General features: G+C 33.7%; 1 protein-coding gene and 1 non-coding gene across 2 annotated transcripts in view; both read right to left on the bottom strand.

Moving 5' to 3' along the window:
• Positions 1 to 9,412: 9,412 nt before the first annotated feature.
• Positions 9,413 to 18,296, bottom strand: part of LOC148940278 (ubiquitin carboxyl-terminal hydrolase 36-like) — a 72,857-nt gene continuing 63,973 nt past the window's right edge. Inside the window, exons 12-13 of the mRNA XM_089106458.1 lie at positions 16,890 to 17,005; positions 9,413 to 11,080 (exon numbers count right to left, since the gene is read on the bottom strand). Coding sequence (XP_088962584.1) covers positions 10,781 to 11,080; positions 16,890 to 17,005 — 416 coding nt within the window. The 3' untranslated portion in view covers positions 9,413 to 10,780. The remainder of the gene's footprint in view (positions 11,081 to 16,889; positions 17,006 to 18,296) is intronic.
• TRNAR-CCG (transfer RNA arginine (anticodon CCG)) lies at positions 14,354 to 14,426 on the bottom strand. Its single transcript has one exon. It is a non-coding gene; the product is annotated as a tRNA-Arg (tRNA).

An 18,296-nucleotide genomic window follows, 5' to 3' on the forward strand; every position in this document is an offset into this window, starting at 1 on the left:
AACATGCTACAATTGGACGTAACGGAATATCTTTCTTATGGATTTTAGGCAGACTATAAAACATTGGGGCCGAACAACCTTTAGGATAACATTTTCTGTACATTTGAGAGGTAATTAGTCTAGTATCTTTTAAAATTCCTAGTTCATTTCTCAACTTCTGTGTGTATTTGTCCGTGGGATCAAAATTTATTTTTTTGTAAATATGTTTATCCATTAAAAGGGTGTTAACTTTTAATTCATAATCTGCAGAATTCATAATTACAACTGTGTTTCCCTTGTCCGCTTTCGTAATTACTGTGTTTTTGTCTTTTTTAAATTTCGGAGGATTTTAATTTCTTCCTTTGATTGAGCTAAAAGAGACAAAGATGGCCTATTATCAAAAATAATTTTTATAATTTCACCTCTGAGTGAGTTTGGGTTTTTAAATTCACAGTGAGACTAAAAATAGCAGACTCCACACCAGTAATAGTTTTTGATGTATTTATATGTGTTTATGCCATTGCAAATGGCGGTACTTTTGAAAGAATACTTAGTTCCTTGGATGTAAATACCTTAGAGGATAGATTTTCCAAAGTAGGACCAGGACAAAATCTACGAAGGAAAATTCATGTTTTTTGAAACTGTTGAAATTCCAGTTTTGAGAATTTTTCCGATAAACGAGTTTTTGTTAAATGTAATATGTGTCTGAAATAACTATGTGATATTTGTAAAATCTGGTGAAAATCTTGATGGGACAAAATCTGATATAATAAGGATTTTAAATTAAGTATTTTATTACTAAGAACGTATCTTATGGATCTATGGTCTTTTAAAATATGTGTTAAAGTTTTGAAACCCATTCTCTGAATAAATGGGCCTTCAGAAAGTGTGCCTAAATGTAGGTTGAAACGTAAAGAAGGTGGAAGAATTCGATGTCTTTTACAAGCTTATAATAAATTAAACTGAAAGATAAGATTTTAATTTTTATTAACAAAATTTAAAAAATATATATAAATATAGTGAATATGCTCCCATTTATATTGTATAAAATAAATTATTATAAAACACTGTATATAAATTACAAAAGAAAACTAGGAGACGATAGACAATAACACAAATAACAAAAAAGTAAAACAGGGTGAAAAAACGAGGATTTTGTGAGCCAGCGAACCATGAAGATGACAAAATATAAGCAAATATTTCGACAAGGACCTCCGCCAAGTCGTCCTCAGTGCTAAACAAAAAAAAAAAAGAGAAAAAAAAAAAACGAGAATCTAACCTTTCGAAGTTTCCTGTACAAAGACAAGAATAGACACTGAATAAAAAACCAGGCAGGAATCAATGAAAATGAAATTTACCAAGATGATTGTGCAAGGATCTTTCGTCTTGCATTAATTTTGGCTGGTCTACAATTTCGGTTTTCATTAGATATGCAAATAGGTTCTTTTGAATTATTTCGGGTTAAAATATTGAATGAGCCTTTAAAGACTAAACTGTCGTATGCTGAACTTATTGAAATACCTCAAGTTCCTCTATTCATTGCTAAATTTTGGATCATATATTTTTTTATCTTAATATCATCTTTAAGAATTTTTGGTATGCCATTAACAGTTGATATTAAGGTTGCCTCGTCAAACAAAACTAGATGGGCCGGGTTTACGAAAATATGCGAAGCCAATGCCGAATCAAAGTTGTTATTGTTAATTTTTAATCTCAGGGACTTATCTATTGAAATTTTGTGCTCATGCAAACGTTCACCTAGTTGTTGATGGGTTCTACCAATGTAAAATTTTCCACAAGAACACGGGATTCTGTAGACACCACTACCCATTATAGGGTCTGTTTTATCCTTTCCTGAGTTAAAAAAATGTTCAACCTTTTGTTCGGTTCTGAAAGAAACAGAGAGATTATGTTTATTTAAAATTTTTCTAAGTTTATCGCCAAGTTTCGGGATGTATGGTAAAACGATCAAAATTACGCAACGCATACATTTAAGGTAAACATCTTAGGTTAAATTGTCTTTGTATTGTTGGCAGTAATATTTTTGTTAAAATGTGCGATCGGTTATCGTTAAATTACCATTAAAAATTGGTTTGGATCGTTTTTTTTTGTTTTTTTTTTCTCTTTTTAATTTTTGGTTTCCATTTTTAATTATGTGCTGATTGACTTTTATCAAAATTTGCTTATATTTTTTAATCTTCATGGTTCGCTGGCTCACAAAATCCTCGTTTTTTCACCCTTTTTGACTTTATTTTTCATTTTGTTACTTTCTCTCTTCTCTGAGCTTCGTTTGTCATGTATAGCAAGTGTGGTCTAAGAATGTTTTTGCGTCAAGCATATGGTGAGCACTGGATTAATTTTGTTTTAGATTTTTTAAATTGTGTTAAGAAACATACAAATCTTATTTGTCAGTTTAATTTCTTAGAAACTTGTAAAAGACATCGAATTCTTCCATCTTCTTTACGTTTCAACCTACATTTAGGCACACTTTCTGAAGGCCCATTTATTCAGAGAATGGTTTTCAAAACTTTAACCTATATTTTAAATGACCATAGATCCAGAAGATACGTCCTTAGTAATAAAATACTTAATTTAAAATCCTTATTATATCAGATGTAGTCCCCTAAAGATTTTCACAAGATTTTAAAAATATCACATAAGTCTTTCAGACACATATTCCATTTAGCAAAAACTCGTTTATCGGAAAAATTCTCAAAACTGGAATATCAACAGTTTCAACGAACACGAATTTTCCTTCCTAGATTTTGTCCTGGTCCTCCTTTGGAAAATTTATCCTCTAAGGTATTTACATCCAAGGAACTAAGTATTCTTTCAAAAGGACCAAAATTTGCAATGGCTCAAACGCACGTAAATACTTCAGAAATTATTACGGGCGTGGAGTCTGCTATTTTGAGCTCTCATGGTGAATTCAAAAATGCAGACATACTCAGAGGTGAAATTGTAAAGACTATTCGTGATTATATGCCATCTTTGTCACTTTCAACTCAATCACAGGAAGAAATTAAAATACTCCTAAATTTAAAAAAAGACAAAAACACAGTAATTACGAAAGCTGACAAAGGAAACACAGTTGTAATTATGAATTCTGAAGATTATGAATTGAAAGTTAACACCCTTTTAATGGATAAAAATATTTACAAAGAAATAAAATTTTATCCCACGGACAGATACACACAGAAGTTGAGAAATGAACTAGGAATTTCAAAAGATACTAGACTAATTACCCCTCAAATGTACAGACAATTTTACCCCAAAGGCTGTTCAGCCCCTAAGTTTTATGGTCTGCCTAAAATCCATAAGAAAGATATCCCGTTACGTCCAATTGTGGCATGTTATAGTTCTCCAGCTACGGGTATAGGAAGTTTTTTAGCCACCATTTTTAAACCTCTTTTAAGCACACAAAAATCCTATATTAAAAATTCCATAGATATTGTTGAGAAGTTAAAAAATCAAAGTACAACAGAAAATCCCGTTTTATCTAGTTTCGATGCAGTTTATATGTACACTTCATGCGATGTTCATAAGTGTGAGCAGGCTTTACAAAGAAAATTAGAGTACAATTAATCTAGGTCGGATTAAAAAAACTTTGGAAATTGATATAATAATGACCCTTTGTCCGTCTTTGCAACAAGTTCTCCTCGTATTTTAAATTCCGAAACAAATTTTTTTTCAAATAATGGGCTTATCCATGGGCACTGTCTTGTCTCCTTAGTTGGCAAATTTTTACATTGATTTCTTAGAACAGTATGCTTTGAATAGTTTCCACTTAAAACATTCTATCTGGTTTCGTTTTGTTGATTATATCTCGTCTATGTGTTAAAACTTACTAGACTCTAGCATAGATTTTTTTGTAAAAACTTGAAAATGATGAGTATAGTATCAATTTATCTATTTATCTATAATCTACTGTTCCGATGCCGTTATTAGTTGTTCTGAGTATACCAAATCCTCATGTTCTTGACTTTTATATATAGATAAATAAGACTCAAAATAATCTATATCTCCATTTCTCTTCCCATCACCCTCCTTATGTATAAAGAGGGGTAATAATCTCTTTAGTCGACAGAGTTTTAAAAATTTGTTCCCGTAATCATATAAATTCTGAACTAAATTATGTCAAGGATATTCTTTTTTGCAATGGTTACCCAATCAAACTCATTGAAAATATAATAGATAGACGATTAAAAAAGATAAAAGAACAAAATAGGGAGCTTGTTCCCCTTGATTCAGTTACACCGGCTATTGAGAAAAAAACTTTCATCGTTTTACCATACATCCCGAAACTTGGCGATAAACTTAGAAAAATTTTAAATAAACATAATCTCTTTGTTTCTTTCAGAACCGAACACAAGGTTGAACATTTTTTTAACTCAGGAAAGGATAAAACAGACCCTTTACGGGGTAGTGGTGTCTACAGAATCCCGTGTTATTGTGGAAAATTTTACATTGGGAGAACACATCAAAAACTAGGTGAAAGTTTTAATGAGCACAAAATTTCAATATATTAGTCCCTAATATTGAAAAATAAAAATGACAACGTTGAGTTTTCTTTGTCTTAAAATATGTTTTTGATCACTACACAGCTATATATGTTTTACTATGAAAATTTAATATCAACTTCTACTGGAGTACCACAAACATTTAAGGAGATAATTGAAATAAAAAAATATAGGAACCAAAATTTAGCAATAAATAGAGATACTGGAGAGATTTCATTAAGCTCAATTTACGACAGTTTAATCTTGAAGGACTCAATCAATATTTTCACCCGAAAAAACTCAAAAGAACCTATTTGCATATCTAATGAAAACCGAAATTGTAGACCAGCTAAAATTAATGCAAGACGAAAGATCCTTGCACAATCATCTTGGTAAATTTCATTTTCATTGATTCCTGCCTAGTTTTTTATTCAGTGTCTATTCTGTCTTTGTACAGGAAACTTCAAAAGGTTAGATTCTCGTTTTTTTTTTTTTCTTTTCATTTTTGTTTAGCACTGAGGACGACTTGGCGGAGGTCCTTGTCGAAATATTTGCTTATATTTTGTCATCTTCATGGTTCGCTGGCTCACAAAATCCTCGTTTTTTCACCCTTTTTGACTTTATTTTTCATTTTGTTATTTTCTCTCTTCTCTGAGTTTTCGTTTGTCATGTATAGCCAGTGTGGTCTAAGAATGTATTTGCGTCAAGCTTACGGGGAGCATTGGACCAATATTGTTTTAGATTTTTTAAATTGTGTTAAGAAACATGCAAATCTTATTTTTAAGTTTAATTTCTTAGAAACTTGTAAAAGACATCGAATTCTTCCACCTTCTTTACGTTTCAACCTACATTTAGGCACACTTTCTGAAGGCCCATTTATTCAGAGAATGGTTTTCAAAACTTTAACACATATTTTAAAAGACCATAGATACATAATATAATTCCTTAGTAATAAAATACTTAATTTAAAATCCTTATTATCTCAGATTTTGTCCCCTCATGATTTTCACCAGATTTTACAAATCTCACATATTTCTTTCAGACACATATTCCATTTAGCAAAAACTCGTTTATCGGAAAAATTCTCAAAACTGGAATTTCAACAGTTTCAAAAAACACGAATTTTCCTTCCTAGATTTTGTCCTGGTCCTCCTTTGGAAAATTTATCCTCTAAGGTATTTACATCCAAGGAACTAAGTATTCTTTCAAAAGGACCAAAATTTGCAATGTCTCAAACGCACGTAAATACTTCAGACATTATTACGGGCATGGAGTCTACTCTTTTGAGCTCTCAGGGTGAAGTCGAAAATGCAGACATAATCAGAGGTGAAATTGTAAAGAGTATTCTTGATTATAGGCCATCTTTGTCACTTTCAACTCAATCAAAGGAAGAAATTAAAATCCTCCGAAATTTAAAAAAAGACAAAAACACAGTAATTACGAAAGCGGACAAGGGAAACACAGTTGTAATTATGAATTCTGCAGATTATGAATTGAAAGTTAATACCCTTTTAATTGATAAACATTTTTACAAAGAAATAAATTTTGATCACACGGACAAATACACACAGAAGTTGAGAAAGGACCGATGAATTTTAAAAGATACTAGACTAATTACCCCTCAAATGTACAGAAAATTTTATCCCAAAGGCTGTTCAGCCCCTAAGTTTTATGGTCTGCCTAAAATCCATAAGAAAGATATTCCGTTACGTCCAATCGTAGCATGTTATAGTTCTCCAGCTACGGGTATAGGAAGTTTTTTAGCCACCATTTTTAAGCCTCTTTTAAGTACACAGAGATACTACATCAAAAATTCAATAGATTTTTTTGAAAAGATAAAAAATCAAATTAAAATGGAAAATAAAATTTTATCTAGTTTTGATTAAGTTTATATGTACATTTCATGCAATGTTCATAAATGTGAGCAGGATTTACAAAGAAAATTAGAGGAAAAGTCAGCGTTTTCTTATTAAAACTCTTTTGTAAGTGAGAAAATACTGAAAAGTGTCATTATGTTAAACAATTACGAAAATTCTATTATAGTACTAAAAAACTTAATTCGGCACCTACGTTTATAATAAAGTTTCCCTATCGGGTCTCCTTTTTTGTAACATATGTAAATTTAGATCATATAAAAGTGTTATGTTAATATTTTAAAATAAAAATAATCAAGCGTTTGTCTTGTTTTTGATTATCTCTTTTATATTTTGGACCATTGACAAGACTCTCTAAGAGATTTTTTGGCACCTTTGAACTCTTTTGATTATAATCTCCAGTTCACAATTGAACTCGAAGATTCAGGTAAGCTGCCTTTCTTAGATGTTTTGATTATAAAAACTAATCCTGGTCTTGAATTTTCTATATATAGAAAGCCGACCCATAATGATCGATATCTACATTTCTCTTCCCATCACCCTCCGTATGTAAAAAGAGGGGTAATAATCTCTTTAGTCGACAGAGTTTTAAAAATTTGGTCCAGTCATCATATAACTTCTGAACTAAATTATGTCAAGGATATTCTTTTTTGCAAGGGTTACACAATCAAACTCATTGAATATATAATATATATAAGATTAAAAAAGATAAAATAAAAAAATAGGGAGCTTGGTCCCCTTGATTCAGTTACACCGGATATTTATAAAAAAACTTTCATCGTTTTAACATAAATCACGACACTTGGCGATAAAATTAGAAAAATTATAAATAAAAATAATATCTATGTTTCTTTCAGAACAGAACAAAATTTTGAACATTTTTTTAACTCAGGAAAGGATAAAACAGACCCTTTACTGTGTAGTGGTGTACACAGAATCCAGTGTTATTGTGGTAAATTTTACAGTGTTAGAACCAATCAACACCGCTGTGACCTTGTGCATGAGCACAAAATTTCAATAGATAAGTCCCTGAGATAAAAAAATAACAATTATAACTTTGATTTGTAATTGTCTTAGAATTTGTTCTAAAACAAGACACCTATCTGAATTATTTAATATTAAAATTGCATCAAAAATTTTTAGTTATTCACACTCAAATATCAGTATATTATTGAAATAAAAAAATCTATGCCCAATTCTATATAACTATCAATATAGAATTGATAGAATTAATTGGTAACACTTTAAGACATTCTTATCTTTAAGTACTCAATCAATCTTTTCACACGAACAAACTCAAAAGAACCAATATGAATATCTAATGAAAACCCAAATTGTAGACAAGCCAAAATTATTGAAAGACGAAAGATCCTTGCACAATCGTCTTGGTAAGTTTCGTTTTCATTGATTCCTGCCTAGTTTTTTATTCAGTGTCTATCTTGTCTCTGTACAGGAAACTTCAAAAGGTTAGATTCTCGTTTTTTTTGTGTTTTTTTTTTCTCTTTTTATTTTTTTTTAGCACTGAGGACGACTTGGCGGAGGTCCTTGTCGAAATATTTGCTTATATTTTTTCATCTTCATGGTTAGCTTGCTCACAAAATCCTCGTTTTTTAACCCTTTTTGACTTTATTTTTCATTTTGTTACTTTCTCTCTTCTCTGAGTTTTCGTTTGTCATGTATAGCCAGTGTGGTCTAAGAATGTAAAGTTTAGTGTCCCAGATTACTATTCTCAGTTTGGGCACTCGAATAAATGCTGCATCTGGCAACACTGGCGAATTCCGGAATTACGGCATTCAGTCAAAATATACTAAGTTAATTTTTATATTTTATGATAAAGGTAATAAGAACAGTGTTGCCACTCCTTAGGACTTTACCCAAGATGTTGAAATTGCAGCCCGGAGATTGAGATCTCGGAGAAATTAAATATATCAAAATATTACCATCAGAAAGTATATACACTAATTTTCATTTTTAATATTTCTTCTTTTTTTCAAAATTTAGGACTAATGTTGCTCCTCAAAGCTTTGCCCAAAATCTTGAAATTTTGGTCCTCAGCTTAAAAATGTTAGAATAAAAAACGTTAGGAATAAATTGTTCACTTAGTGTTCGTGTTCATTTGGTCCATTTAGTCTATTGTCCACTAAAACACTGTATATAAATACAAGGCAGTAGAATCATTCCCTATCTCAACCATTATAAAAACCCGGACCGAGATGCAAGTGCTCCGGAGAACATTTAAACAAGTATAAACATAAGTGACATTCGATTTTTTAACGGGCAGACAAGTCAGATTTCTATTGAACGCAAAACTTGGTTTCAACGTTGCAACACTAAATTCTAAAGAATCTGATTTTAAATTAATTTATTCCAATACATATCGGTAATTAGTAAAAATGTTATAAAAATCGGTAATTAGTAGTACAATGTTATTATTACACGTTTTTAGGAATTACAAATAGGTTGCAAAGTCTCGAGTTGGTTTCAAAGGCATTTTGAGAAAGATTCTGCTAAAATACGTGTTCCAGGGTAATTGGACCGCTGATGGCAGATCAAATGAGAGGAGCTGTTTGTATGCGCCGATATATATATATATATATATATATATATATATATATATATATATATATATATAGGCTACATGCGGCTGTGTCCGCATGTATATAGGCTGTCCTTTTTTCTGGGACATGTAGGCTGAGTTTAATGTTGGGGGCTTGAGTTTAATGTTGAAAAGTGCAAGGTTTTCCATTTTGGACAAAATAATTTATGATGGCAATACTCAGTGTCATCAAATGCTGGTGAGAGACAACTTAGAAAGAGATTTGGGGGTTATTGTAGATGAAGACCATAAATTCAACTCCGACACTTGAGCTACAGTAGCAAGGGCCTACCCAAAGTCCAGTAGATCCCCAGCAATAGTTACTAAACTCTAAAAAAGCTTAGTGAGACGAAGACTGGAGTATAGAATGTATGTCACCAATTAATAAAACAGACCAGGTGGCTTTTAAATATGTCTAAACAAGGGGAACAAAATGCAGAAAAAGCCTCAAAGATAAAGAGAATTCATGTCATTACACGTTTACACGTTTTTAGGAATTACAAATAGGTTGCAAAGTCTCGAGTAGGTTTCAAAGGCATTTTGAGAAAGTTTCTGCTAAAATACGTGTTCCAGGGTAATTGGACCGCTGATAGCAGATCAAATGAGAGCACCATTATTCAGTGACTCACAAATTTACACTGACCCACTAATGACAGAGTAAATGGGAGGAGCTGTTTATATGCGCCGAGGATGTAGTGCCAAAAATCAATAAGCTTTGATCTTACTGTTATGTTATTTATATACAGTGACTAAAAACCTCAAACAAATACAAGTAATATCCTCAAACGTTTTTCACTAACATTTAATTTTTACGTTTCTTTTTTTCTAGGAATTTTTTACGTTTCAAATTTGAATATTTAGATAATATTCAAAAGATTTTAAAATAAACAGTGTAATAGTCATGAAATTTAGCATTACATGGTAAACAAAAATGGCCAATGCGGTAAGAAAAACACTACATATGACGTCATCTTTTGATGAGTTTTCAGCGTAAATTTAACAAATTTGCTTGCGCGATAGAATTTGCTACCAAAACAAGAAAGGCGATTTTGATAGCCAGTATTTATGGATCGAAGCTTTAAGAATTCCATTAATGCAGAACGAAGAGCCAATGCTTGAGCTTGGCATTGCACACTTTGCAAAATGCCCAATGCTGTAAGGAAAACCTATAACAATGATTTCATCTTATGATGAGTTTTCAGTTAAAATTAAACAGCCTCTGGTTAGGCATTACCTTTAGCTACTAAACCAAGAAGGCAATTTTCTTAGTCGGTATTTTTGAAGCAAAGCTTCAAAAATTACATCAAAGAATCTGTCATTCGTGAACTAATACTTGAATTTAGCATTGCATGTTTTACAAACGATATAAGGCAAAATACCCAATGCGGCAAGAAAAACTCATATACATCACGTCATCCTAATGAGTTTTCAGTAAAATTTTGACAGCCTTTGCTTTTACAGTACATTTTACAATCCAACCAAGATGGGCAATTTTGATAGCCGGTATTTTTGCAGTCAAGTTTCTCAAGTTGCTGCAGAATCAAGAAAAAGATCTCTATTCTTCACGATCTCCACATCAAATATACTCTCTAAATATACCAAACTAGCGAAATAAAAAGACTTGACATAAATACTATGAAATTTTCTATCATAGGAAATAAACATGATATTTTCATTTCGAATTTGAAGTATCAATGACATTTTCACATATACCAACATTCACACATGAAGAAATACAATAGTATATGCACATTAGTACAAACAATGAAAAAAGCCCAATCATAAAATATTTAACATAATCAAAACTGAATATATAAAAAATAAACAAATCACTATCTATTGTACTTGGAATTGGCATTCCAATTATATCGACCGCCTTTATATCTATTATTACTATCCGAGTACCAGGACCTTCGCCTATAATCACCACCCTGATTGTTCGGGAACCGTCCTCGATTATTCCAACTACGTGATGAATTCCATTTTCCATTATCTCGGGAATACCAGTTCGAATGTCCGTTGCTTGCACTGTACTCATATTTTTGCCTTTTAGCTTCTTGATAGGACTGAAACGGGTTCCCGTTAATTTGGCCTGACCAAGAATGTCGAGACTTATTCTTCATTTTTTTCTCCTAAAAAAGTAATTACATTATTAATGTTCATATATATATATATATATATATATATATATATATATATATATATATATATATATATATATATATATATATATATATATTGTCTCTTTAAATGAGCAAAAGTTATACATTTATATTTTTTTTTCGAAATGGCTCCTGTAAAAACGATCTAGATAGGTCAAGAGTTTGAGAAAATTCGTTAAGAGCCTTAATTTTGGAAGAAAAAAACGATTCACGTTAGTGACGTCATATTTATGAGCATAAATACGTTATTTTTGCCTCAGGGGTGGTTGTATCGTCTTTAGTGACTATGACGCACGAAAAAATTACACAAGAAACTTAGCTAAATATAAAATAAAGAGTGTAATGAGTCTGCTTACAAAAAGCGTTTTCAGCAGTTTCCTAATACCTAGAGGACAAAAATGTAAACTAACAATTGCTTATAATGAACAAACTGGACCATCAAATGAAAAAAATCAAGAGGACGACCCGACAAATTTAAATTCTCAATGGGTGAAAATGAACAACCTAGACCATCAAATGTGATAAGACTAATCCAAGCAGCTAGGGCAAAGGGCATTGAAAAAATATCTGAAGTACTGATAAGCGAATATGAAGAACAAAAATTTGCGGTTCGAATACTTGCAAAAATGACAGTTACAACGAGTCAAAACGAAAGTGAAGAACAAACAAATGTGCGGTTACTACGAAAACCAAGGAAGTACAAAGAAACATGCAGTTACAAAACATGTGACAACGAGGATCGGAACGATTCAGAAATAAAATTTAAAAACAAAGAAGGTGTTTCAAGCAGTTTTATAATACCTAGATGACAATTGCTCAAAATGAACAAACTGGACCCAAATGAGACAAGATCAAGAGGACGACCTGAGAAATGTAAATTCAAGGGTGAAAATGAACAACCTAGAACGTCAAATGTGACAAGACCAATCCGGGCAGCAAAGGTAAAGGGCATTTAAAAAAATGTCTGAAGTAATGATAAAGGAAAATGAAGAACAAAGAAATATGTGATTAGAATACTTGCGAAAAATAACAATTACATTAAGTCAAAAACGAAATTGAAGAACAAATTAAAGTCAAAAACGGAAGTGAAGAACAAGAAAATATGCGATTGCAAGACATGCGACAATGAGGATCAGAACGAATCAAAAACGAAATTGAAGAACAAATTGAAATAAAAACGGAGAAGAACAAGAAAATGTGCGATTACAAGACATGCGACGACTAGGATCAGAACGAATCAAAAATGAAATTGAAGATCAAAACAATATGTGATTAGAAGATATGCGACAGCTAAGAAAATAAAAATGCGGTAAGAAGATAAGCGGCAGCGAGAATCAGAACGTGTAAAAATGAAAGTGAAGAACGAATAGCGCGATTAGCAGACAAGCGACAGCGAGTGCAAGAATCAAAACGAATCAAAAATGAAAGTGAAGTAGAAAGAAATATCACGTTAGAAGAACAACACCATCGCAATCTTAAACGCCAACAAACTGCGGCGCAAAACTCAGTACAAACCTACAAAGATGCTGTACACGAAGCAAGTGTTAATTACAAGTCATTTGGACTCTTCAGGATTGTATGTATTCACAGTGGAGTCCTCCGGACTCCCGAGGAAAGAGTAGCCACCTTTGGCCTTTCATAGGACGTCACTTGCTCTCTAAAGAGTTCCCCAAACAAATTCGAAACTTGATTTTATATTTTGCTTTAGCTTCAATCAGCACTAACGATGATCGATCCATCAATAGTCGTAATGTTTTCAGCTTCAAAGTAGCTCGACAATTTTACCGCAAAATCAATTTAGCGGCACATTCATCATAGACCCCTGAATGTTATTTTGAACCACCTTCATATAGCCAAATGTGCTTTTTAGACCTGATGAAGCTGTTGAAGAAAGCCTTGCAAATCCTTTAAATTATGGGATCTCTCGTAACTTAATGGATCTCTTGGAAGAAATATTGCGGTACACAAACTATGCAAAAGGTTGCATGAAAATGCGGGAACTGGGGGATGATGTAAATCAACCTGCCTGCTGATTCATTGGGACAACATGCTCGGTTGAGAATCAATATATAAAAGCCTGCCGCGTAGCTGGGCAGGGGCTCGACGGGAAAGCCGATATATATATATATATATATATATATATATATATATATATATATATATATATATATATATATCTAATTTTCGTTTGGCCCTATATGGATGGCCAAAGAACAAAATTTTGGCAATCTGCCATCCTTCATTCGTCATACGTGCTTCATCCTTGCGACGAGGAGATGCGCACAAAAATCCAAATTTTAAAATAGCACAAGAAATTAAGACATTTTTTTTACAGAACTCTTTTTAAGGCCATAAGGGTAAAGGTCATATCAGATAAAAAAAAAAAATGACCCTTAGCTAAAGCAAACTTCTAACGGGAGTCCAATTTCGCTTCGGGCGACAGATTTCAAATCCATCCTTTGAAAAAAAAAATGTCTAAATATGGGCGAATATTCGGATTGTTTCTCTTTCGGATTCAAATTTCTACTTTTTACACGGCATGTGTACCTCCTTAGTCTGTTTGACACGACTAATTAAAAAACAATTAATTAGAAAGTAGTGAAAGAAAAAAAAATATTCATTAGAAAAACGGCTATAAGATAAGAAAAGATTTAACTAATGCAAGACACTCTAATATTTGTAAATCTAACATTCTTCTAAGTTTTATATTCAAATAGCACGTTTTCTTTCCTTTTCAACAAAAGTTGTTTTTCTTCTAGTTGTTTGCCTAATTATGGAGACGGTTTAGCACATTCTCATCACCAGAATAAAATTCTGGGCGGGTTACTGCAGCTGAGATCTAACTTCGGGCCCCGCATTAGCAAGCAGTGATCAATCAATCTGCGCCCCCATAGGACTAAAAGTTCGGCCACGGCACGATTCGAACCTCCAATCTTCGGATCCGGAATCCGAGACCTTATCCATTAGGTCACGGTCAATACCTTTGCCACTGTGCCAAGGTAACTTTCTTATTATTCTTCTTCTTGTTTGTGGTATTATGGAAACACTTTCACATAATCTTATCACCAGAATTAAATCCCATGCCCTGTTGTGGGTTGCTGTAGGTGAGATCGAACTCCGGGCCCAGTATAACGAAGCAGAGATGAATCACACTATGCCATTATCGGGCTAAAGTTCGAACACCGCAAGACCCAAATCTGCAATCTTCGGATCCGGACCCGCACCCCAACAGGGAAAAAAGTTCGACCACAGCGGGACTCGAACCCGCAATCTTCGGATTCGGAATCCGACGCCTTATCCATTAGGCCACGTGGCCTTTACCTTACCGACAATGCTGACGTAACATTTTAATTATTCTTCTTCTTTGGGTTATCATGGAGAAGCTTTCACATAATTTCATCACCAGAATCAAATTCCAGATCCTATAGCATTAAAATATATATAAATAAGCCACTAATTCTGGCTAGCTCTCCAAAATGGTAGCGCTGGTAATAGTTAACTTAATTGGGTATCTTTCCTCGCTCCAAGGGCTTCAACTCTTCCCCTGAGTTAAGCTTGGACTTATGGAACGGTTGAGGGTTAAGCTAAATTCTGACAAGAGTCAAATTGCACTTCGACTTTCAAGCACCCTTCTTTCAGGTTCTATTAGCTTTCTCTTTTGAGAAAGGTTCTCTTTAGACATCCAAACTTAAGCTTCAATTAAGTGTCTTAAATTTACACTCTTTAGTTGAGGATTTGCCCTGGTCGTCTTCAAGGAACCCCACGGTGAAATAAAGCTTTTGATAGGGTTGTCACAAAATTTTATGCCACATATATAGTTTTTTATCCTATAGTAGTTATCCATTATAGGATATATAGTTTATGCCCCGTGTGAAATGGGTAGCAGCACAGAAGCAAATTAACAGCAACAAAATTAATATTTAATAGTAGGTTTCTGTGAAGATTACCAAGAAAAAATGCTACATATTTGTTTTGACTTGTAAAACTTAGACTCAAGGCTGTATCCCGGGACGAGCTTACCGGGTTTGCCCCCCCCCCCCCGTCGAAATGTTTGTCCGACTCTTAAAAACGTAACAAAAATGCATATGAACAAATATTTTATGTGTTTTGTTAGTTTTTTTTATAGCCCCATACCACCCCACCCCCATGAAAAAAGTCCCCATCCCGAATAAAAATCCTGGGTACGCCATCGCTTAGACTTCTGGAAAGGTCGAGAGTCAAGTTAAGTTCCGGTAGGAGTCTAACTTCACTTCAGTAAGCAAATTTCACGCCCATCCTCTGAAAAGAATCCCTTCACATTGACGAATATTTTGTTTACTTCCATTTCTGATCCGAGTTTGAAAAAAATAGTTTCTCCAACCATAAAAATTGTGTTTGTAAAAAAATAAATCTTTCTGCTTACGCATGGTAGAAAATGTATTTTTTGTACTCTTTTTAAAATATATATCTAAAAAATATCTTTTTTAGATAAGCAAAATCTACAGAACAGAATTTATTATCGACGGAATTTTGCTTAACGACGTCGCTTGGTAGTCGTCCATCGACAAATTATACCGTCCTCATTCTGAACAGAGTTAACAATTAAACGCGATTAAAGTAAAGAAGCCAAGTGGCCTCAACCAAGATATGATATGATTAATAATCATGATAATATGAATCTAATATGATTTGATCATACGACCTGCAGCAGCCAAAAGGAGATTCGAGAATCTAGCCTTAGTGCTAGATGTGAGAAAGAAAGGAGAAACTAGATTCTCAATTCTTATTCGGAACAGAACCGGACCGAACATTCACTTGGCCACAGGCCATGGAGCTTTTGTGGAGATTCGTAGATTGTAGTGTTAATATTGTATTTTTACATGAAAATAAATCTATCTATCTATCTACTTAAGCGATGACGGTGTTGGCGTAAGACGATGAAGAAATACGGCAGTTGAAGCGAAATTCGAGAATCTAGCTGATGCGCTAGAAAAAGGAGAAGCTCATTAGTCAGCTCTTATTCGAAATAGATACGAACCGAACATTAGCCTAGGCGAAGACAATTGTTTTTCATCAGACGACGTAGAGTCGGGCAGCCGAAGCGAAATTCGAGAATCTAGCTCAAGCGCTAGAAAAAGGAGAAGCTCATTAGTCAGCTCTTATTCGAAATAGAAACGAACCGAACATTCGCCTAGGCGAAGACAATTGTTTTTCATCAGACGACGTAGAGTCGGGCAGCCGAAGCGAAATTCGAGAATCTAGCCCAAGTGCTGGAAATAACACGAGGTGATAACTTTAAAAGGGTGCGGTAACTTTGGATTTTTACATCCCTTTTGTCGACGTGCTTGTCAATCAAAGCAGGGGACATCACAGGGAGCTCCCTAACGGACAAATTACTCAAAGGATAATTCCTTTGAGCTGATTTTTAGCGTTTTCCGAGCATGTATGATGGATTATTTTTAGGGCCTGTCCCTTTCTTGAAATGTAAAAAGAAAATTCATGTCCATTTAAACGGAAAAATAAATTTACACTTTTTGATGATGTATTTGTTTCATTAAAACTGAACATCTCTATCTCCGGAACAAACAGGGGAGTTGATTAGTCTTTCTAAGATTTCTGGGAAAGTCGATATCGGCTTTTAGTTTTCTGTCGTTCCCTCGGATCTCTTATCCAAGCTCTGCATGTTATGGCAAGACCACCCAATAATTTGGCCACGCAAACTGAAAGAAGTTTATAATGGCCGAGATAGGGTGATCCTTTAAGGTATCGCATCGCTTTAACTTCGACTTGAACCGATTACCTTTCCAGTGTCGAATTCTTCGTTGTAAAGTTCATCAGCTGATCTCTTTTTTGACTCCGCCCTCAAATTCTCGCTTTCAACATCCAGTTTAGACTTAGTACCGTCCCATCTTTGAACTAAAAAAGGAGAAAAAATTAAGGCAAGTTAGCATGGCAATTTCCTAAAAAGGACATTTGGAACATAACATACAACAATCAGAAGCCAAACCTTCATACCCATATAGCAGTCACACTGCCCTGTGTTTTGTTGCATGAATTATCATACCATACTTGTTTCAAAAATAGTTTTTAAATGTGAATTTCTGTAGCTTCTCTTATTGTTTTTCGTATAATATTTTCGTTTTTACATCTTTTTGTGCCAATTGTAAGTTTAACCTTTTTTCTTCCTTTTTTCCCGCTGATAAAAGCTTCAGTTTTTGAAGCCTGAATTATAGGGACTTACATTATTATTTGTATACATCTTCTTTTTTTTGCATAGTTCAAGCCGTTTTTCAACATACTCCAAAGCCTTTTTTTTGGGTCATCAGTTAGTTTTACAACACCATGGATTGAGACGCGAAAATTCTAATTGTTTCAAGTTACAGCCTTGTTCTTTACTTTACTTCACTGACAGATACAGAGGGGCCAGGGGGATCCCCCCCCCAAAAAAAACAATTCTGGCGCCCTCTTATCCTGTTTTTTTCTTTTTTTACTCTTTTTTTAGAATAAATTTGTCAATTTAATCAATTATTGGCACATTTGTCACATTGCCCCCCCCCCAAGATTTTGCTCATTGGCGCCCTTTGCACATTGGGCCTCCCCCAATATTTTGCTCTAGATCCGCCCCTGGACTGGGGAGACACTCACTGTCCTGATGAAACTAACTTTGCCCCTAGAACAGAACTGGCTTAAATCTTGCCTTCAAAAATTAAAGGCGCTTGGAGCCAATTCCGTTAAGACTTCAGCTTTGGCATATAAAAAAAAAAAACCATAACAAGTACTTCATCAAATTCAGAACTTTCAAAGCTGCTCTGTATAAGTTGCAAAAATTTAAAATCCTAACCCCAGTGAACGGGAGGGGGGAGCAACCAAATCAAACTCTAACGTTCCAATCGTTACGTTTCAACAAACAATAATCTAACCTATGCCCTTAGCTTATGGAGAAAGAAAGGGACCCAGGGCGCAGAAGCGTCCTTCGGGGCTCCTCTTTGGAAGTATTAACAAATAAATAAGGACTATCGTAGGGCCAATGACAGTTATATAGATGCTTTTCATATAAGACCCTTGTTCTAAAATAGGATCCAGATTAAATTCTTATCAGGGAGCAAAAGTAAATTGTAAATAATTGAGAGAGGGCTTTGGGCCTATAAACCTCCCCCTTGTCTCTCTTCAAAATCTAAATATGTATCCTAGGATATGAAAGAAATAC

This window comes from Artemia sp. Qi Xiang Cuo, chromosome 20 (assembly GCF_049724085.1).
Source record: "Artemia sp. Qi Xiang Cuo chromosome 20, ASM4972408v1, whole genome shotgun sequence".
Taxonomy (NCBI): domain Eukaryota; kingdom Metazoa; phylum Arthropoda; class Branchiopoda; order Anostraca; family Artemiidae; genus Artemia; species Artemia sp. Qi Xiang Cuo.